Here is an 18,311-nt window from a genome sequence, read left to right on the forward strand (position 1 = left end):
ACTAATTGTACCTTCTAATTACATTTTTCCATTGATTGTCCCGTAGAGTGCCAAGAGCCTTCAGACCAACAAGGATTCACGCATCCTGTGGGCCAAAGACGACTTTTTACTGACCACCGGCTTTGATACGGTGAGATTTTGTCTTTCTTTGCTGTTAAACGCCACGACAGTCGTGGACTTGCAGAACTGCAGCAAGAAAAAGAAAATGTTTTAATCTGATAAACTCGTACATATATATTTGGCTTTTATCGCTTTTCCCCGTAATTTGATTTAACTGTGTGACATTTTGTGTCCTCTCTAATTTAATTTATTCATTTTGATTGTGCGGGACCTTGTGTTTCTAATGTATGCTTGTAATCAAGGGCATGTGCGTTTTATCTGGTTGACAGCTATAGATTCAATAAGCTTCCACTAACAATGCTTTTATACAAATGTAATGCATGCCACTTTTACACTCTAGCAGCATTTAGTCCGGCACGGCTGATGCTGGCTGTTAAACATCGGGCCTTGATATCCAGCAGCACCGTTAGCATTACCGCTCCAGACTCAGCGACCCGTTCCAAACGTAGTCAGTCTCCAGATTTTAAGTGTGAAGTTTATTAACTTTTCAGATTTATTCTAATGAAATTTAACGTACTGCTAAAACCCAACGTGATGCAATGTTTTCATTGTCCTCCCGAGACCGCGAAGTTACCCTCAAACAGCGCTGAGCTGGTTTTTACGATGATCTGCGCTCAGCTGCCAAAACATTGGGCACACCAAAGGTGGAAATCAAACTGTGTGATAAATTTGGATGTAGTTTGTGGAGCTGTTAAACTAGGCGGTGAGTGTGAGAGTTTGCCTGCGCTCATGGACTCGTTTTGTTTGTGTAGATGCGCAGCCGCGAGGTGAGGCTCTGGGACAGCAGGAAGCTGAGCTCCTCGGTCAACTCGGTGTCCCTCGGCACATCCAATGGGTAAGCCTCCCGACATTTAGAGCGTGAAATATAACGTGTTACAGTACAAAGCGTGCCTGTGTGTGTTTGGACGTACCTAGCATACAGACTGGTTTTATGCATGTGTCATTTGCATATATTGAATGATGTGTGGAGGGCCTCCGCGCATTGTGCAAGGCCGGACAGGCATGCGGACCTCCCAGAGTTTTTGACACTGTCCCTCCACATTCCTGCTATTTCCTGGGTCAGAGCCACACACACAGGCGTCTGTCCTCTTCTCCCGGCAAGAGGAAAGAGTGTGCTGCGTGGCCCCTATTGGCATAACCGCTGGAAAGGGTCAGGAAACAGCAGCAGCAGCAGACGCACTGACACTTCTCGCCCCGGCTCGCTGCTTGTCATTTCTCCAGTCGCTCCGTTTATTTTTCCAAACGTGGCTGCCGAGGACCGGAGGACAGCAGGAGCGTGGCTGGGCTCCAGAGAGGAGAGAGGAATGGAAGAAATGGAGGAAGGAAGGGAACAGATGGGGGTGGGAGTGTGGATTGCTTTGTCAGATTGAGCTCATGCGTTTTAGGCGCTATTATAAACAGGTTTGGAGGGCCAAGTCATTCCAAACTAGAGCCGACCGGACTTTGTTACAGCGCGCAGCGTGCCGTGGTAGATTAAGTCAATTTATTATCACTGCTGCGAAGTAGCTGCGCAGTCATATCGGGCCTGAAACTGTGCTGCTTTCGTGTCGCCGCCTTTGTGTGAAATGACTGCGGCAGCACGGTTTCCACATCTGGCGCTTGGCACAGGTATCTGAGGCCGCGTGCCTGCCCGCGCGCGGCTGGACCGGAAAAGTCTGAAAGTCGTGCAGTGTGAATATATGCAAATTGCGTGAACAGTTTTCATTAGACTAGCAAAGGGGAGCGGTCGGTGAGGAATGCTGTTGTGCTTTCCGCTTTACGGGAGCTGACACAACGCTGCCCTAAACAACAACCTCTGCCCTCGTCCCCGACTCTCGTCTCCATCTCCCCCGCTTCCCCTTTCATTTCACTGAGACAAATAGTCGTCAGTGTTGAGTGCTTCTTTACAGTAATTGCTTTGTCTGGCGCTAACATACTTTTACATCAAAGTGGAAGATATTTGATGCCACACACGCATTTGTTTTCTCCTTTTTACTAAAGCTGATATATTAACTTTTGTGCGACTGAAATGTCAGGCGAGCGTCGTATGTGGAATTGTTTATTTTTTCTAAAATCTACAAGATAGCATTTATTTGTCCATTTCCATAGAAAAACATTGAAAACCTGTAGACTCATGATTGTGATATACACCGATCAGCCACAACATTATGACCGGGTGACAGGTGAAGTGAATAACGTTGACCATCTTGTGACAATCCAATGTTCTGCTGGGAAACTTTTGGACCTGACATTGGTGTGTAACTTAGACATGTAGCACCCACCTGGACCAGACCAGGCACCCCCACCCCATAGCAATGACACTCCTTGATGGCAAGCAGACACACACACACACAAAAATGCTTTAGGAACAACTAAAAAAAACATGAAGAACATCACAAGGTGTTGACCTGACCTCCAAATTTACTAGATCCCAAACTGATCAAGTATCTGTGGGATGATCCACAGAGGAGGCCCCTGCCCTCAACCCATAGGACCCAAAGGCCCGAACTAACAACATCCACAGGACACTCTCAGAAGGCCCATGTACATTCTCTGATAAGTCGCAACTGTTTCGGAGGCACAAGGGAGACCTACACAATATTAGGAAGATGGTCATGATGTTACGCCTGATCGGTGCACATGCATACATTGGCTGTCTCCACGTTACCTCTAGAAATGGACCTCCACATGGTTTTTGTTTGTCTAATCTAGCAGCAGTAACACAGGAAGCTGTAGCTTGACAAAGGGTGGGAGCCCTCTTGTTGGTAGTGAGCAAACCAATCTGCAGGCCGTCAAAGGGTCAATTACTTAATTGTATTCCAAGGTTTGTCTGCGTGGTGACTGAGAGGAATGTTGAAGTTTGCTCAGAGTCTTTGCATCGTTGGCGTAACGATGTCACATCTTGAAGAGAATGAGCAAACGCTGAGGGAGGGGACGGCGCTGCTCATCTGGGGACAAGCTGTTAAGCGCTCCGACCACCTTCTAATGCAGCTGGGTTCGCTGCAAGTCCTTCCACAATCTTTAAATCAACAGAAGACCAGATCATCTTGGATGTATTAAATAAATGTTAAGGGCTTTGAATCTGACACAAGCTCTTTGGTTTCCTGTATCTTGATACTTGCTAATTTGAAACGCTGTGATGTTCCGTTGGACGTAATTGCAGGGGGAGTGTGTGCGGCGCGGCGCGCTGGATGTCCTGCATTAAATCACTCCAATCATGCTATCATGTGCCGGGGTGGTGTGTCAGAGAGCTATCACTCGCGAGGCCACATCCCCTCCAGATGCCTGCACGCCAGCACCGATATAAGAGAGGGAGGCAATCAAATGACAGATGAGAGCTTACCGTTCGCTGACATTCCTTCTTTTCATTTTCCTTCTCACTTCTCCTCAGCTGCAAAACTGTCTTCACTTTTAGCGTTTCTGTTTTTCTTTGGAGCGTTTCTCCTGGTTTGTTTCAGCGCCTGTAGTTATTTCAACCCATTATCCACTGAATGCTGTGTATACACCGATCAGGCGTGACATTATGACCACCCACCTTCCAAATATTGTGTATTGTGTCTCCCTTGTGTCTCCAAAACAGTTGTGACTCATCAGAGAATGGACATGGGCCTTCTGAGGGTGTTCTGTTGTGTTGTTAGTGGGGGGCCTTTGGGTCCTATGGATCGAGGGGAGGATCATCCCACAGATACTTGGATCAGTTTGGGATCTAGTGAATTTAGAGGCCAGTTTAATGCTACGTTTGAGTGCCCATCCAAACCAGTGGGACGTGGGACTTATCCTACCTGAAATGTACTAGCTCCTACTTCTAAGCGTTCGAGGCAATTGAAGTGGAATGTAAACAGAAAACATGGATGACCGCCACGCTAAACTGATACTCGCTTTGTTTTTGAAGAGGCATTTTGACTGTCAGCAATTCAGTCTACTTACATACACAAACGAGATGGAAGAGGCCAAACTGCGGATGAGTAATTATGCACTGTAGCCTTCGTCGTTGCTAAATTGCTTCTAAAAAGTCTAAAATCATCTAAAGGTCACATACAAAATATGTAACGTCATCCATTTGCATAGCTACGTGTTGTCTTACCCCTTCCCCTATTAAACGCTACAAAACTGTATGACAGTAAACAAATTGCATGTTAATATGACAAAATTGTCCTGATGTAATGTCAATCAATATTGAATCAATGAGTTTCAGCGCACAATATAAACGACGTGAGACTCCATGGGCGCCGCCATTATCATCCGACTTAATTTTGGTGAGGTCGGGGTAGGTCGAGCTCCCCCGAGTTCGCCGGTAGGAGGTTCCACTTCAACAGGCATTCCAGTGCACTTCTCCTAGTTGGAGGCAGGATAAGTCCCACGTCCCACTGGTTTGGATGGGCACTCGAACGCACCATAACACCTTGTACTCATGTTTTTTTGAGTTGTTCCTAAACCATTTTTGTGTGTGTGCCTATGTGAGGCTGCATCCTGCACTCAAGGAGTGTCATTGCTATGGGGTGGGGGTGCCTAGTCTGGTCTAGGTGGGTGGTACACGTCTAAGTAACATCCACACGAATTTCAGGTCCACAAGTTTCCCAGCAGAACATTGTCGATGTTATTCACTTCTCCTGGTCGTAATGTTGTGGCTGATCGGTGTTGAAGTGTGGCTAAATACCTAAATTCCCCCATAGCATGCAGCCAGTAATCACTGATAACAGAAAAAGCCGTCCTGTTTTCAGGAAATGGGCAAAAGGTTTTCTTATTGCTGGAGTTTTCTTCAGTCTTTGTTAATGCTAACCGCCGCTAATTAATTATCTCACCGTGCCTTCACTGCGAGGCTGTCCTCAAGTTCCCCTTGGCCGTGTTTTAATTCTTTATCCCCGGGTTGTCATCATGGTAGATCTTCTGAGGATAACTGTGCTTTTCGTTCGGCACTGCCTCAGCGTTTCTCTCTTGTTTATGTCCTAGCAGCTATTGAAAAAAAAAAACTCACTGCGCACTTAATAAGTACAACCGAAGCACTAAAAATGAGCAGCCAAGTAAGCTCAAAGTCAAACATCCATATGGCGCGGCGTGTTTCCTCTTTGTCATTTTAGGCCCGAGGTACAAATAAAGATGGATTTGTTCTTTTTTTTCTTCTTTTCCTGTTTTTAATTAAAAGGGCTGCGGTAAACATGGTGTGTCATTGGAGCAGCGAGCTGGCTTGTATCAGGTTAGCTGCGCTTGTCCGCAACATTCAGTAGGACTGTTTTCTTTGGAGTATCACAACAGAAAGAGGCCCGGGATCGTGAGCCAGTAAAATGGGGGGCTGTGGGTGGAATATAATGTGGACGGAGAATAATAAAGAGAGAGGGGGGTGGTTTATTTTTCGGTTGGGGTGGAAATAGAGACTAAAAAAAAAAAAAAAAGTGAAGAGTGACAGATCTGAGTGGAGGGTTTTTGAAATGTGCAAAGGTAGCTATTACTGCAGCGCCGTTTTCCATTCGAGCCGCGGATCTGGACACTGGAGAGCAGCGTGGATCCCTGTGCGCTACCCTCCCCTCGCCTCCCCTCATACTCTTCCCTCTATAAACCCGAATTATGATAATGAGTTTAATTGGGCCTCTACGCCAGCTGCAATCAGTGAACTTTACGACTGGGCACGATTGCAACCAGCTTGCCGCGTAAATTCTCGAGACGTCATAATAATTATCCGCCACTTTAGCATCCGCACACATGCTCTTGTGCTCGGTGATGTTTGCCTGCGTGCTAGCTTTGTAATGGCGTCGTAAAGCTGACGGTGAGCTCTCTGAGGGTCACTTGGTTACGATCCAGCATGACAAAACTGAGGAAGCTCCGACCGTGACCCCTGTAATTGTCCTCTGTCACTAACAATGTTCTTCTTCTATCTTCAAGCACATGGACAGTAAAGTAAACACATGTATGTAGATTCATCTTCTGTTACTTCTCGTCATCATGGAAAACCTTGGCTTTTTTTAATTATTTTTTTCTGGTAAGAGGCTGATTAAAACAGATCCCCATGACCCGGTGCACGCGAGTATGCCGCCCGTTGATTGGAGAGGACATAAGCTTGTCCCCAGAGAGCCGGCCTCAGTGTTTTCCCAACCCAGTCATGGGTTACACATGGGTCCTCTGAGGCAAGCGCCGCTGACTGACTGGGCTTTGTGGCGCGCTGGTGGGAGTATCCCAGGTGTGATGCTCGCACTCCTCATTGACCTTCCTCGATCTATTTCTGTGTGTTTTTTGGTCGTGCCTCAGAGCGGGGTTCAGTCAGTGGGTGTAATTGAGCCAAACTCCCTTTAATCAGACGGACTGAGAAAAGGTCTGCGCCCCAGAAGGGAACCAGCCTTTTACAGAACAGACTCCCCTTTCTCCCGCCCCGGCCCAGGCGCTCTAAAATCAGTCCCAGATGAAGGCTTTCCTGTGGGGATTAGGTGCAGCTGCGGCACCGCTAACCAAACCAACCCAGAAAGAAGAAGAAGAAAAAAAATAAAAAAATAAAAAAAATTCTCCGATAGTTTGACCTTGCTCCTTTCACAGAGTTCACCTTCTAAGAGAAAACAGAGCTTCGTTGTCCGGGTGCAGCTCAGAATCTCGTGTTTGGAGGGAAAACCGCGATCTTCAGGTGATCCTCTGGGCTGAGTCTCCAGGACGGGGGATGGGCGGTGGAGGGGGTGGGGGGATGGTACGGAGTCAAGATGTGACCGCACACGCTCCGTCAAGGAACCTGAACTCGGCGCTCTGACAGTTGAAACATGGCGTCTGGAATCTGTTAGTCATTTGGGGTTTGAGTTTGTGATTCAGTGGAGGGGGGAGTTTGACCAGAAGAAGCGAATGAAAAAGGGAGGAGGAGGGAGCTCTGAAATCCCCTCATATTTTATTATTTTTTTTAGAGATATCGAGTCTTTTATAGGCTCCTCGTGGAAGCTCGTACGGCAATCCCAACCTTCTTGTTCTCCGTAACACCTCATTAGAGAAAACCTCTTCTTTCCTGCGCCGTGATTAACCGAAAGGGCAAACGACCTACTATTCCTGGGCTTACAATCCTGTCAAAAACACAGCTGTTATCTTTCCCTGAATCCTCTCCTTATCCCTATACCATGACCACCTCTTAGACTTCCTTTAACCCTACGCGCATGAACCGGGAACAGGACGCCGGACTTTTCAAGGTGCTGGTGTCTGGGATTCTAATTAAGCGTTGGGGGCAAAATCTAATGGAGCCTTTTGAGAGCTGGTTAAAAGCACATGGAAGTATGTGGAGTGCTTGGCAGGGGGATGTTTAATATAATTCACAGAGGGTTTTGATTTCATCCCGCAGGTATGTGCTCGGCACTCCAGGGATCAGAAAGACCCTTTTGTGTGAACTCGCCACAGAAGGAAAAATATAAAGTCTCTCACTCCCACTTCAGCTGCCTCCTTCCTTCGTCCCTCCCTTCCTCCCTCACTTCTTCCACTCGCCTTTACATTTCTATACTTTACACTTTGTGAAATGGTAACCTATTTGTGCTCTGCGATACTTGGCAGTTGAGCGCGCCGTAATCCTGTTAAGGTAATTACACAAACAAATGGAAGGCTTTTTTTAAAACCTTACGCTAATCTGTGTTGGCCTCAGAGTTTGAGGCTTCATATTTCACTTTCCATCCTTAACAAAGTCAGTGGCAGAGTTGCACTTGCCGCTGCGGATATTGTTTTTCTCCAACATCTGGAAAAATCTCTTTTTTTTTTTTTCCTCCCTCCCCTTTTTAATAAAAGTGCGTTCGCAATAACATTTGGAATCTTTACCCTATCAAAAGCCTTCGAACTCCTCTGGCCCGTCCCAAGTCCGATTCAAGACTGCTTCTCCCTGCTCTGTGGGGTAGACCAGCCGGTAGCTGAGTGTGTTATATGGAGATGTGTGAAAGACGGGAGTTGACAGGAGGATGCAGTGCGGATGTGGAAACAGCATAGGCCGTTATTATCACAACACACGGATGCGATGCTAAGGGACAGTGGAGATTAAATGAGATATTCCAGATGACGAGTTCTCTGCGTGAAAAGCCACAGTAGCCTTCGTGCTCAGACTGTTTAACAATCCCTTTCTTTTCATGCTTGTTTCCATGCCTTGAGCGTCCTTTACTGTGCACTTTTTGTTTTTAACTCTCCCAGAGTCTTTCAACGCATGCATTTGCTTCACAAGGCCCGTGATTGTCCCTTTCACGAGTAATCAGGAACCGTGGTGCGGCACAGCTCCCTGTTTTTAAATCTTGCATCTGGACGCCAGTCACCTCCGGGATGCCTGCCACCTCTTTCTGCTGCGGTTGAAACAATGATCTGAGTGATGGAGAGAAGTGTGTTTCTCGTTAGCAGATGGTTTCCTCTGCCCACACCCACCCTGCTGCCTGGGCCCACGCCGCCGCAGCCTCTGGTACGGCTGCACATTGGCAGCCCGTCACTGCGCACCTCACGGCCTTAACAGAGAGTAACGGAGGTGCGAAGGGAGTGACTGAGAGACTGGGACGTGGATGACATGCGGGAGTTGCTCATGCCCACGTAATTCATGTGTGCGGACACATGGGAGAGATAAAAAATGGACGGGGCCTCTTAAATTACACAGTCTGAGATAAGACCAGGATAAAATATGTGGTAGTTATGACCCCCTGCATTTTGTAAGCACGAATGTTCAATCATAATTAAAAATGGATTACGCCTCCAACACAATCCTTAAATATTTAACCCAAAATACAGAGTTCCAAGGAACTTTATTTTTTTTCAGTGAACTAAAACATTCCTTTGGTTGGTTTTGCGATTGGGCAAACTGGTTTATGAAAAAGCAACAGCTAGTTTAACAGGTTTTTACACATGAATACAAACCTGCTACACTCCAGTCCACTGGTTACTGGTGGTAACCAGTGTGACACTAGAGACTGTCAGAATGAGAATTTAGATCCTGGTCTCTGCTTTGAAAAGTTCCTAGTTTCTGATTCCTGTGGTGGAAAAGTAGCTTTTGACACAAATTTATCATGTTGTCTCTGTCTCTCTAGCATACCATTGGAAGTCAAAACAATGATTAATGTTCTGCTTTGAGCCTCTGTTTGAGGGTGTGTTTTTATTCAACATCAGGTGACCTATACCTCGCTTACGCTACTTAAATTTTAATGGGCCGAACACGAATTAAACAAACAACGAAAAATTCCTTTGTCTTGCGTCTGACCGGGCTTGATGCTTCTGTATGAGTTTGCACTTGTTTTCGCTACGGCTGTTAGAAATGACATCTTAAAATGTCGGGTTTGACAGATGAGGTCATAGTTCTTGGATTACTGGATTATTTTCATCGTCATATCACTGCATCACTCCTCGTGTTCTTTTGACACTTTGCTCTAGAACTCTGCAGTTCTCATTTGTGTAAATTGCAAACTGCCCTTTTATTGAGTCTTGTAAGGCATTTCAGGCATCTCATAGCTTCGGCGACAGTCCAGACCCTACGCAGACCCTAACGCCTGACGTGCACCTCCCCAGAAATGTAACTACGCATCAGGGAACTGCTTCTCCATCTACCTAATTTTCGAATCGATTGTTTTGGATCAATAAAGATGTAAAACATTGAGGAAAGGTTAACTGAGGAGGTTCATAGATACAAACATTTGTATGACTCGACTTTCGGCGAAAGTTTCAGTCTCCATTGTTGAAAGAGAAGCAGGAAGTGGAAATGCAAAAAAGACACGACTGGCGAGCGCACAAGTATAAATGGCTCGCACCGGCGTCGGCTATGTGCGTACGTTACGACGTCTATGTCCCGCAGAGGCGTAAACTCCGCTTAACAAGGCAACTGATACAGAGAACCGATCAGGGCAATGAATTATGTGACGTAGGCTCCTCAACAAATGCTTTGACTGCATTAACTATTTGTCCTTTAAAGTTATTTTGCTGTCAGTATCTTTTACACCAGAAGCGATAGCAGAATCAAAAACTCCAACAATGATCTAATTGGCCCTTGAGGTCTTTGCTAAGCATAATGAATACCAAACAGAGCAACTCTGGACCGAAATCCCAAGACTAAATTCGGTATATAATGGTATATCGAAAAAACGTTAAAGAAAGACAACTTGACTTGAAGAGTTTCTTGAAGACGTTCCGGATGTTTCTGAACAAGCTACTTGGATGAAATGTCTTCAAGAAACTCTACTTTCTTTACACTACATCTGTCTTCCAGGTTATTTGCCATTGCGTAGCTAAACAGTCCGTCTTTGAATCTTAGAACATATGATTTTGATGCAGCGAATTCAGATTTATCTCCGTCATGATAAGGCAGTTAGGACTGGCAGTAGCAATTATCTCATAATATCTCATCCCATCTATAAACGGTCTGTGTAGCATCTGCACGTCACTCATCCACATCTGGCAACACGGCAAAAGCAAGCCCAACTTTCCTTCTTTTCTTAAAGTGGGTTCGAGTGAGCAGACTTTTCCTGTCGTTTAATACAGAGAGCAGGCTAGGTGGATTGTCTCCTCATTGTATTCCCTTTTATGATCGTGTTTCCGTGATATAAACCAGGGATCTGCGGCCCGCCGTTGGCAGGGCCTGCTGTCTGAAAAGGGAAACTCAAGAAAACAGAAGGAAGTACTTTTTATCAAACAGGCCTTCTGATTGGTCGGTGGCAGGTGGGCCACATGTGCTCCTGGCTGATGTCACTTCCCATGTGGGCCCTATTTGTCTGCCCACACTGCTGAAACGTGTCAACGTCAGTGAGCCAGGAGTAATATGCCACGCTTAGTTTAATGGGAAAAGTGCTGAGGCATGCCGCTGCTGCTGCTCGCCGTCCTCGCTCCATCGCTGGTCATATGAGCGGACGCTCAAATGCCTGAGCAGATGTGTGTTTTCCTTCATGTATGTATACGTGTGCACATTGCTGTGTTGTAGGGGGTCAGCAGAGAGGAAAATAGCGTCCAAAAAAGTGAACACCATCACTGTCAGTCACATTTCACTATGGAACTGTTATGACAACAGAAGCCGCCCTGCACCTGCGTGGCCCCTCGGGTTTCCTGCTCAGGGTTGTGTGTGTCCCAAGTGCACTTTGGACTAAGCAGATTAAAAAAAAAAAAAAAAAAATCATCAAAATGTAATTGGTGGGAGAGTTGAGGAGCTGGTGGCCAGGAAATAATTTCACCATTGTGCCGAGCGAGTTAGAGCAGAAGAAAAGGTGGAGGACCCTCAGGGGGTAAAGCTGTAGGTCTTTCGTCTGTGTGTTCTTGAAGGAATCTCCGTGGACTTCCCTGCTCTGACATCGACTGAAAGTCCTCTCTGTGCTAACATTATTTCAGCGAGGTCAATTAGCCAGCTATTGTATGGAAGCTTTGTGCAAGGGCAGAGGACTGAAGAGTTGGGGAACAGAGGGAGGTAGAGTCTTGTAAGAGCTCGGAGAGTAAGTTTATTGTGCCTCTGCTGGCTTTTGTCAAAAACCTTAGCTTAAATAGCTTAAAGGGGAACTATTGTTTTTTTTTTTTACAACCTGGACCTTATTTCTGGCATAAAATACTATCGTTTACTCACCCATATAACTTTGGTGTAATTTGCAGTCGTTCGGGAGATATTTACATCCACATATATTTCCATATAGTGGGAGTGACTGGGGCACCGAAACGAAGCCTCTAAATAACGCATTACCTGCCGCGAAACTCGTTTATTTCACCAATATTTTGTTATCGTACGCTAGCGCTATTCCCCGTTGAGTCCGGAGTTACCTGTTATCCTCATCCAGGGTCTGACGACTTTGTTTATGATGGACGTCCTTAGGGAGGAGGAGGATGCGGAGGCAGAGAGAGGAACAGCTAGCCAAAGAACAACAAACCGCCGCACGTCCGCGAATAGATAACAAGTAACTCTGGAGTCAACGGGGAATAGCACTAGTGTATCATAACAAAATATTGGTGGAATGAACGAGTTTCGCGGCGGATAATACGTTATTAAGAGACAGCGTTTCGGTGCCCCAGTCACTTCCACTACATGGATATATGCGGATGTAAATATCTCCCGAACGACTACAAATTACACAAAAGTTATATGGGTGAGTAAACAATTGTATTTTACACCAGAAATAAGGTCCAGGTTGTAAAAAAACAGTAGTTCCCCTTTAAGTTTAAGGCATTTTAAGTAACTAAGTAATTTAGCACTTTAATTTAACAGAAATAAAACAGATCTACGTGGGTGTTATTTCCTGCAAAGTCGTTTGGGTTTCTCATCCTTGGCATCCACTGAATCATGCGGGTTGCTGCACATGAGTAAAGCAACGCATTTGCCGTACAAGTGTGTGTTGCACAGGTGTCTCCCGCACAGTAGCCCATCCATGAGCGGGAGGAGCTGCATTCCCACCGTCCAGCTGGACTGGTCAGTCGCACACTTACCCAATCGTGCGCACATGCACATGCCCGGACGGGTCTGCTGTTCCTTTGCCGCTTTCAGCAGGCGGCAGACCATCGCCAAACAGTATTCATCATCACCCAGCGGGGATTTGACAGTCGGAGTGACATGGACTAAACCATCCGTGTCTTTCTTTAGCCATGCATTGAAGCGCTGCGCGAGAGATACTTTAACAAGATAGCACCGTTTAAAACAAACTGTATAAATGCCCCGTCTGTGTTTTCATTTTTGATTTTTGTGGTTTTCTTTTCACTTTAAATTCCTCGCTGCGACCAGGCAGCAGTGATTGATCATGAGTGACACATTTCTCTCATTAGTTGGTTGGTTGGTTTACAATGAAGTAGGCTTTCTACCGTATGAGAAAACATACCTTTCATCAGCTCTGTTCTTTTATTTTCAGGGTTCTTTCCAAGCCACTGAAAAGCTGATGCTCCTACTCAGTTTTGTCCCTAAATGTTTACTGTATCCTGCTGATTTTTTTTTCTCCCTGTCCAGTGGTTTTCTTTATGTGCCAGCTGTGTAGGCTGTGCCTTGGAGGGAGGGGTGAAAGAGCAACTCCTTCACAAAGCACCTTAGACAAACAACGTTTGACCAAAAGACCAGCTTGGAAAAAAGAAGGGAGGCCCAGTGGCAGGAAAATATTTTAGGGCCCACTTGTTCCTAAGAGTCTCAGGGGACAAAGCTGGAGAGCTGCTGTGTTTTTCACTCTGACCTGCCTGGGTGGTGTTCTAAGGGTGCAGACCTTTCATTAGCACTGGACTGACAAAACACAGGATTGATGGACAAACGGCGATTGAAATGCACACGCCCACACATATGCGCCGGCGATGTGGGGCGTATTATTCTTAACCGCTTTCCCCACATCCGGGGGCCGACGTGGTCCATCCACGGTCCACTGCCGCTGTGAAGCTCTGGGACTCACAGCTGTGAGCTGGCACGCTGTGCGCTGTCTCCGCCGCCTCGGCTACAGGATAGCTACTGTGCAAACTGACACAGAGGCGTACAGTCATCACGTACAGTGCTGTAAATGCGGCCGTTCACGTTCCTCACACAGAACGTCAACCGCTTGTCAACAGCTCTTTCTTTGAATGGTGCACATTCCTTCTTACGCTTGGTTTATAGTTGTGGAGCTATACTAGCTCTGGACCCTATCCTGTACCCTGATGTGCACCTCCCCCGAGATGTAACTATGGATCTCGGGCAACGTAGACCGCAACGGCTGTGTTTAGTCAAACAAACATTTCTTTATTCATGGCTATGCAGCCGGACAAGCAGTGAAAAATGTTCCCTTGTCAGACTCCTACACACCATCTAATCAGACGTCTTATCTTCTGCTCTGTTTCGCAGCGATTTTAGTAAAAACAACAGCCGATCCACATTTATTAACTTCATCTCCAACTTCACTGAGCTCCTCAGTTGCATCAGACTAATTGCCGCCTAGCGTTTCAGTGACGCACCAGGTGTAAATGCTTTCGCGGGCGTGGGCTCTGCGTGGAACCGTTACGAGAGTAGAAACCAAGAGAAGGGGTTGAGTAGTCTCCGATTGCTAGCTGTCCTTATTGTGGGATAGTGATGGTTCATTTATTTTCCACTCCCACCATTTTTCATTCTCAGAGAAAAGGTCAAAAAATAAAAATCTTTCATTGTGCAACATCCACGTTGTAGCCACTTCCTGAGTACGGGGACAACTTTAAATCATGCCTGATGTGAAGTTTTATACTTTTATGCAAGGTAGCTGTGAAGAAAGCCAAACGTGTGTCTACAGGTTCCAGTAGGTTCAAAGCCACGCTACGCTCGAAAGCAACTATTCAGTACGTATTGTCTAAATCCAACTGTTTTTATATCGGTTCCAAATTGCCAAATTGTTTCTCTGTTAAAGGTCGTTTCGCAATGTTGTACACGCAGAAAAGATCGTGAGATAATTCAAATTCGTTCTTGCTTCCTCATTTCCTCACGCATTGTTCAAATTTGGCGCGTTCGGGTATAATCGATCCGTTAGAATGGAAAGATTATTGTTGATTTGCTGTGGAGGCAGCTGGTTTCAGATGCTCCTGGATGATCTGACAAGCTCTTGAAACCATATCTCCATCTGCTGAGTTCTTTGTAAAATATTCTTTAAACCACAACCATTATCTAAGTCGCTAAACGCTTCCTTCAGCCACCTCTTTTTCGCCCCCCTCCCCCTCCCCCCCTTCTCCGCTCTCTTATTCTTTCTGTGTTTTGACCACATCGAAAAAGAAGGGATGCGAGATATTGACACTGGAGTGGAACGCCACCGCCTGCCAACTCGGAAAAAACAATATTGTTGAAAGACGTGCGGCCTTTGGATAACGCGGCAGAACGCTCATCTCCCGACATAAAATCTGCAGTTACCGAGATTAGGCCAATAAAAATAGATGGAAAGACTGATGTGTTTAAGAGGGACGGAGAGAGACGGAGCAGGGACCTGAGAGACAGAGAGAGAGAAAGAAGGAAAAGAGGAAGAAGGAAGAAGGAGAAAATAAAAAAAAAAACACGCTGGCTGCTGAGAAGTAGTTGGCACCGCTCGCATTGCTACCGACCTTTAGTGGGTTCGTGTAAATTATATCCCTTACGAGGGAAAATATGTGGTGGTTTAACTAGAGGGACCCCCTCCCCCTGATCTCTGTCTATTCAGAGATCCATCTTTCAGACCTCCATCAATGTCTTCATGTCTCTTCCTTCACTTTTTCCTCTTTATCTTGCTCTCAATATTCATTCCTTTGTTTTGTTGTCTTCCTCTTTGGTTGCAGCAGAATCCCTCCTGTCCTAATTTGTCCATGCATCGTGTCTCACTCTTCCACGTGAGACTTTTGTGCCTTCCATATCAGCCCCCCCCCCCCCCCCCCCCCCTCTCTTCTTCCCCACAGTTATGCTATTTTCTACTGCGCATGGAGGATGCATTTAGCTTGTGGTCGCTTGGTAAGTGATGGCTGCATCAGCGGGGGGGTCTGGTGAATCGCTACCTTCCCGTAGCCGCAGCGGGCTCCGTGCGGGCTGATGCAGACTTTCCACTGGGGTGAACCCGTCGACTCGGGGGCGCTTACCGGGGCGCTCGCTCTGTCCACACCCCCCCCAGGCCACAACCCGGGCTGGCAGGCACCCACGCAGGCACGAGGCGTCGGCCTGCCAGACGGGTGTCCTTGTTTATGTTTGTCTTGTGTGGTGGCGAGTTTCTCACTGGGCTCTGGTGACCGTTGCACCACCCAGCCCGACTCATACCAGGATATGCCCTCGCAGACCCCGGCCAGGCCCTGTGGGCTGTAAGTGGCCTACTGCAAATGGACTGGATAGAGGTTGGTTCTGGCTGTGGCTCCGCATACTGAGGCGGTGAAGAGCTTTGGCTGTGTTTGAAGAACAATACTGCTGGTGCACGCTTTAAATCACTTACCATAACATATTCTACATTCCTAATACCTTTCACGTCTTATATAAGGACTCCTGCATTTACGCGCTTACCTTTTTTCAATGCAAAGTCTGTACAGTTCTATTTATATATTTTGTATTGGTCAGTTTTATCCTGCTTTTATGATCCTGTTTTTTGCCCGAATTCCGCGTATGTGCGAACATACGTGGCAATAAAGACGATTCGAAACCACTTTTTCCATTTTTGCATTGTATTCAAGGATCTCAGCTTTTGTAAATCCATTCATGAACAGTGTTTTATTCTCGATGACTTTCGGGGCGATAAAACAAAAGCAGCCACTGCTAACCGGATTGGCACGCTGGACGTAAATTTAGCCGATTTTTGCGAAAGTTGTTTGCTCACAACTTTGCTCATTACGTGTGGCAAACCAAAATAAAAGCTTTCTACGCACATATGCATCATCTAAATCTCCCGTTTCACCCTTAACCTCTCTTTCTATTTTCCACCTCTCAAGTTTCTTTCCATTAATTCAATTTTTTTTCCGGTTGATTTCTGGTCAAGTAGTGACCGAGTCCCAATTTTCGGTCGCTACTGGTTGCTAATTTGTAGATTGTTCTGACGTCTCGGAGAAACTGATGCTGAAACTTTCTTTACTTTAAATCCAAAATGCCTTTATTTACAGACTATCCACATCCTTTTTCGTACATAATCTAAACTAAATCGTTTCATACAAGTCCTACGAGCACACGTCAGAACAATCTACAAATTAGAAACCAGTAGCGACCACAAACTGGGACTCGGTCACTACAATTTAGGTCGAAAACTGTTTGCTTCACCCTTTGACTATCAACTCCTACGATTCGTAACATGAACTTAAATTTCTTCTGTCCAGCCTCGGCCGTGACCTTTACACCCCCTAGTGTGCAGGAGGAGTCAAACCAAGAAAATACAAATGAATATATGGCTCCTACACCCGCGTTCCTGACCACGTGGGGGTTAGCCTGGTATATGTTACATGTGACAGGCTAACACACCTTTTAACCATTTTCCTGTTCTTGATTCCCCCTCTTCTCTCTCTCAGTTTCACTAGATTTGTTTGTCTAACTGTGAGCGTGATAGCAACCGTTAGGAGCCCTCTGGTTGGTGCGTCAGCAGACCAATCAGAAGGCATATAGGGTCTATATTTTGAAATGTTAAAAACAAACATTTTTTTTTTTTATTTGTTCATTTAAACATGTCGTAAATGGAGTGTGTCTTGTTTGCACAGGTCGACCTGTCAACGTTTGACATATGTGCCCATAAATAGTTTTGTAACACAGTCGATGTGTGAAAGGGACGTGTTTGCCCGTGTTTAACCCTGACTTGTCAGGATATGTAAGCAGCTCTCTAATTACCAGAAAACAAGCCTGGGAAAAAAAAAAAAGTCAGCCTCATCCTGGTCTGCTACTCATTCGCCGTGTCGCCACTAATCAGGCACCCCGACACCTGTGACTGTCCAGACCCTCCCTGCAGACAGGATTAGCAGATCAACATTTAGCGTGAGTGTAATGACTCACCCCGAAGCCCGCACCCCTCCCTCTGAGTGTTAGTAGTTAGGAACAAACAGGTGTTTGTTGGCGGGACGCGGACGGCTGGGGCAACGGGTCAGAGGTCAGTTGGCCTCGGGATGAATTGAGACGGCCGCTATGTCCCGTCGGGCTGGACGTAGATGTGTGTTTGGAGGAAATGGAATTAGTGTGACTGATTGCTGAAGTCAAACTTTGGCGTTCACACACACTCAGTTGTTGCAGTTGTTTAAGATACATCCTCCGAACGCCGTCCTGGCAAATAATATTCCAACACCAGTTTTGTGTAAGCTTACTGAGCTTACTTGTGGGATTTAATCCACTTAAACATGGGGTGGGGGTTTCCAACTTGTAAGAGGTGTATGTAAATCATGTCGTCCACCACAGAGACACCGTGAGTGCTTGCTGTGATGAAAAGGATTACAGGAACATAATCTGTGCCTGTCGCCACCCTCCACTACCCACACACCCGCACAAATGGCGAAGAAACGATTAAACAATACATTCCACGTGTCAGTGCCAACCTATAGTGCCTTCAGGCGCTACTGCTTCATTTCCCGAAATGCGACGGCGTACCTGTTTACGCCGATGTCTGCGGCTCTAATAAATTGAGCGGAATTCTTCTTTTCGCTTGCCCGTGCGCGTCACACGCCCACCCACGTTTAAACGGCGCGGGCTCGGCTTCAGCTTGAGATTACACAGGAGCTCCGGCTCGCAAAAAACAATGTGGAATTTGCACATGTGTATACATAGCCCAGCTGTGAATGCAGTTTGAACGTTGCGCAGGATGTGTACACAGCGGCGTTTGATGAACGCCTGCTGTCGTCTTAAGGGACCCCGAACGCTTGACCCCGAAGGCTTTGGAGAGGCATGACCCCTGTCACTG

At 46.3% G+C, this 18,311-nt stretch overlaps 1 protein-coding gene across 2 annotated transcripts in view; it reads left to right on the plus strand.

Moving 5' to 3' along the window:
- coro7 (coronin 7) overlaps positions 1 to 18,311 on the plus strand; it is a 105,878-nt gene that overhangs the window by 33,729 nt on the left and 53,838 nt on the right. For both annotated transcript variants that reach the window (XM_084571161.1, XM_084571162.1), the window contains exons 8-9: positions 47 to 130; positions 873 to 955. In XM_084571161.1, coding sequence (XP_084427287.1) covers positions 47 to 130; positions 873 to 955 — 167 coding nt within the window. The remainder of the gene's footprint in view (positions 1 to 46; positions 131 to 872; positions 956 to 18,311) is intronic.

Source organism: Chelon labrosus (assembly GCF_963514085.1).
Source record: "Chelon labrosus genome assembly, chromosome: 21".
In the NCBI taxonomy this organism is placed as follows: Eukaryota; Metazoa; Chordata; class Actinopteri; order Mugiliformes; family Mugilidae; genus Chelon; species Chelon labrosus.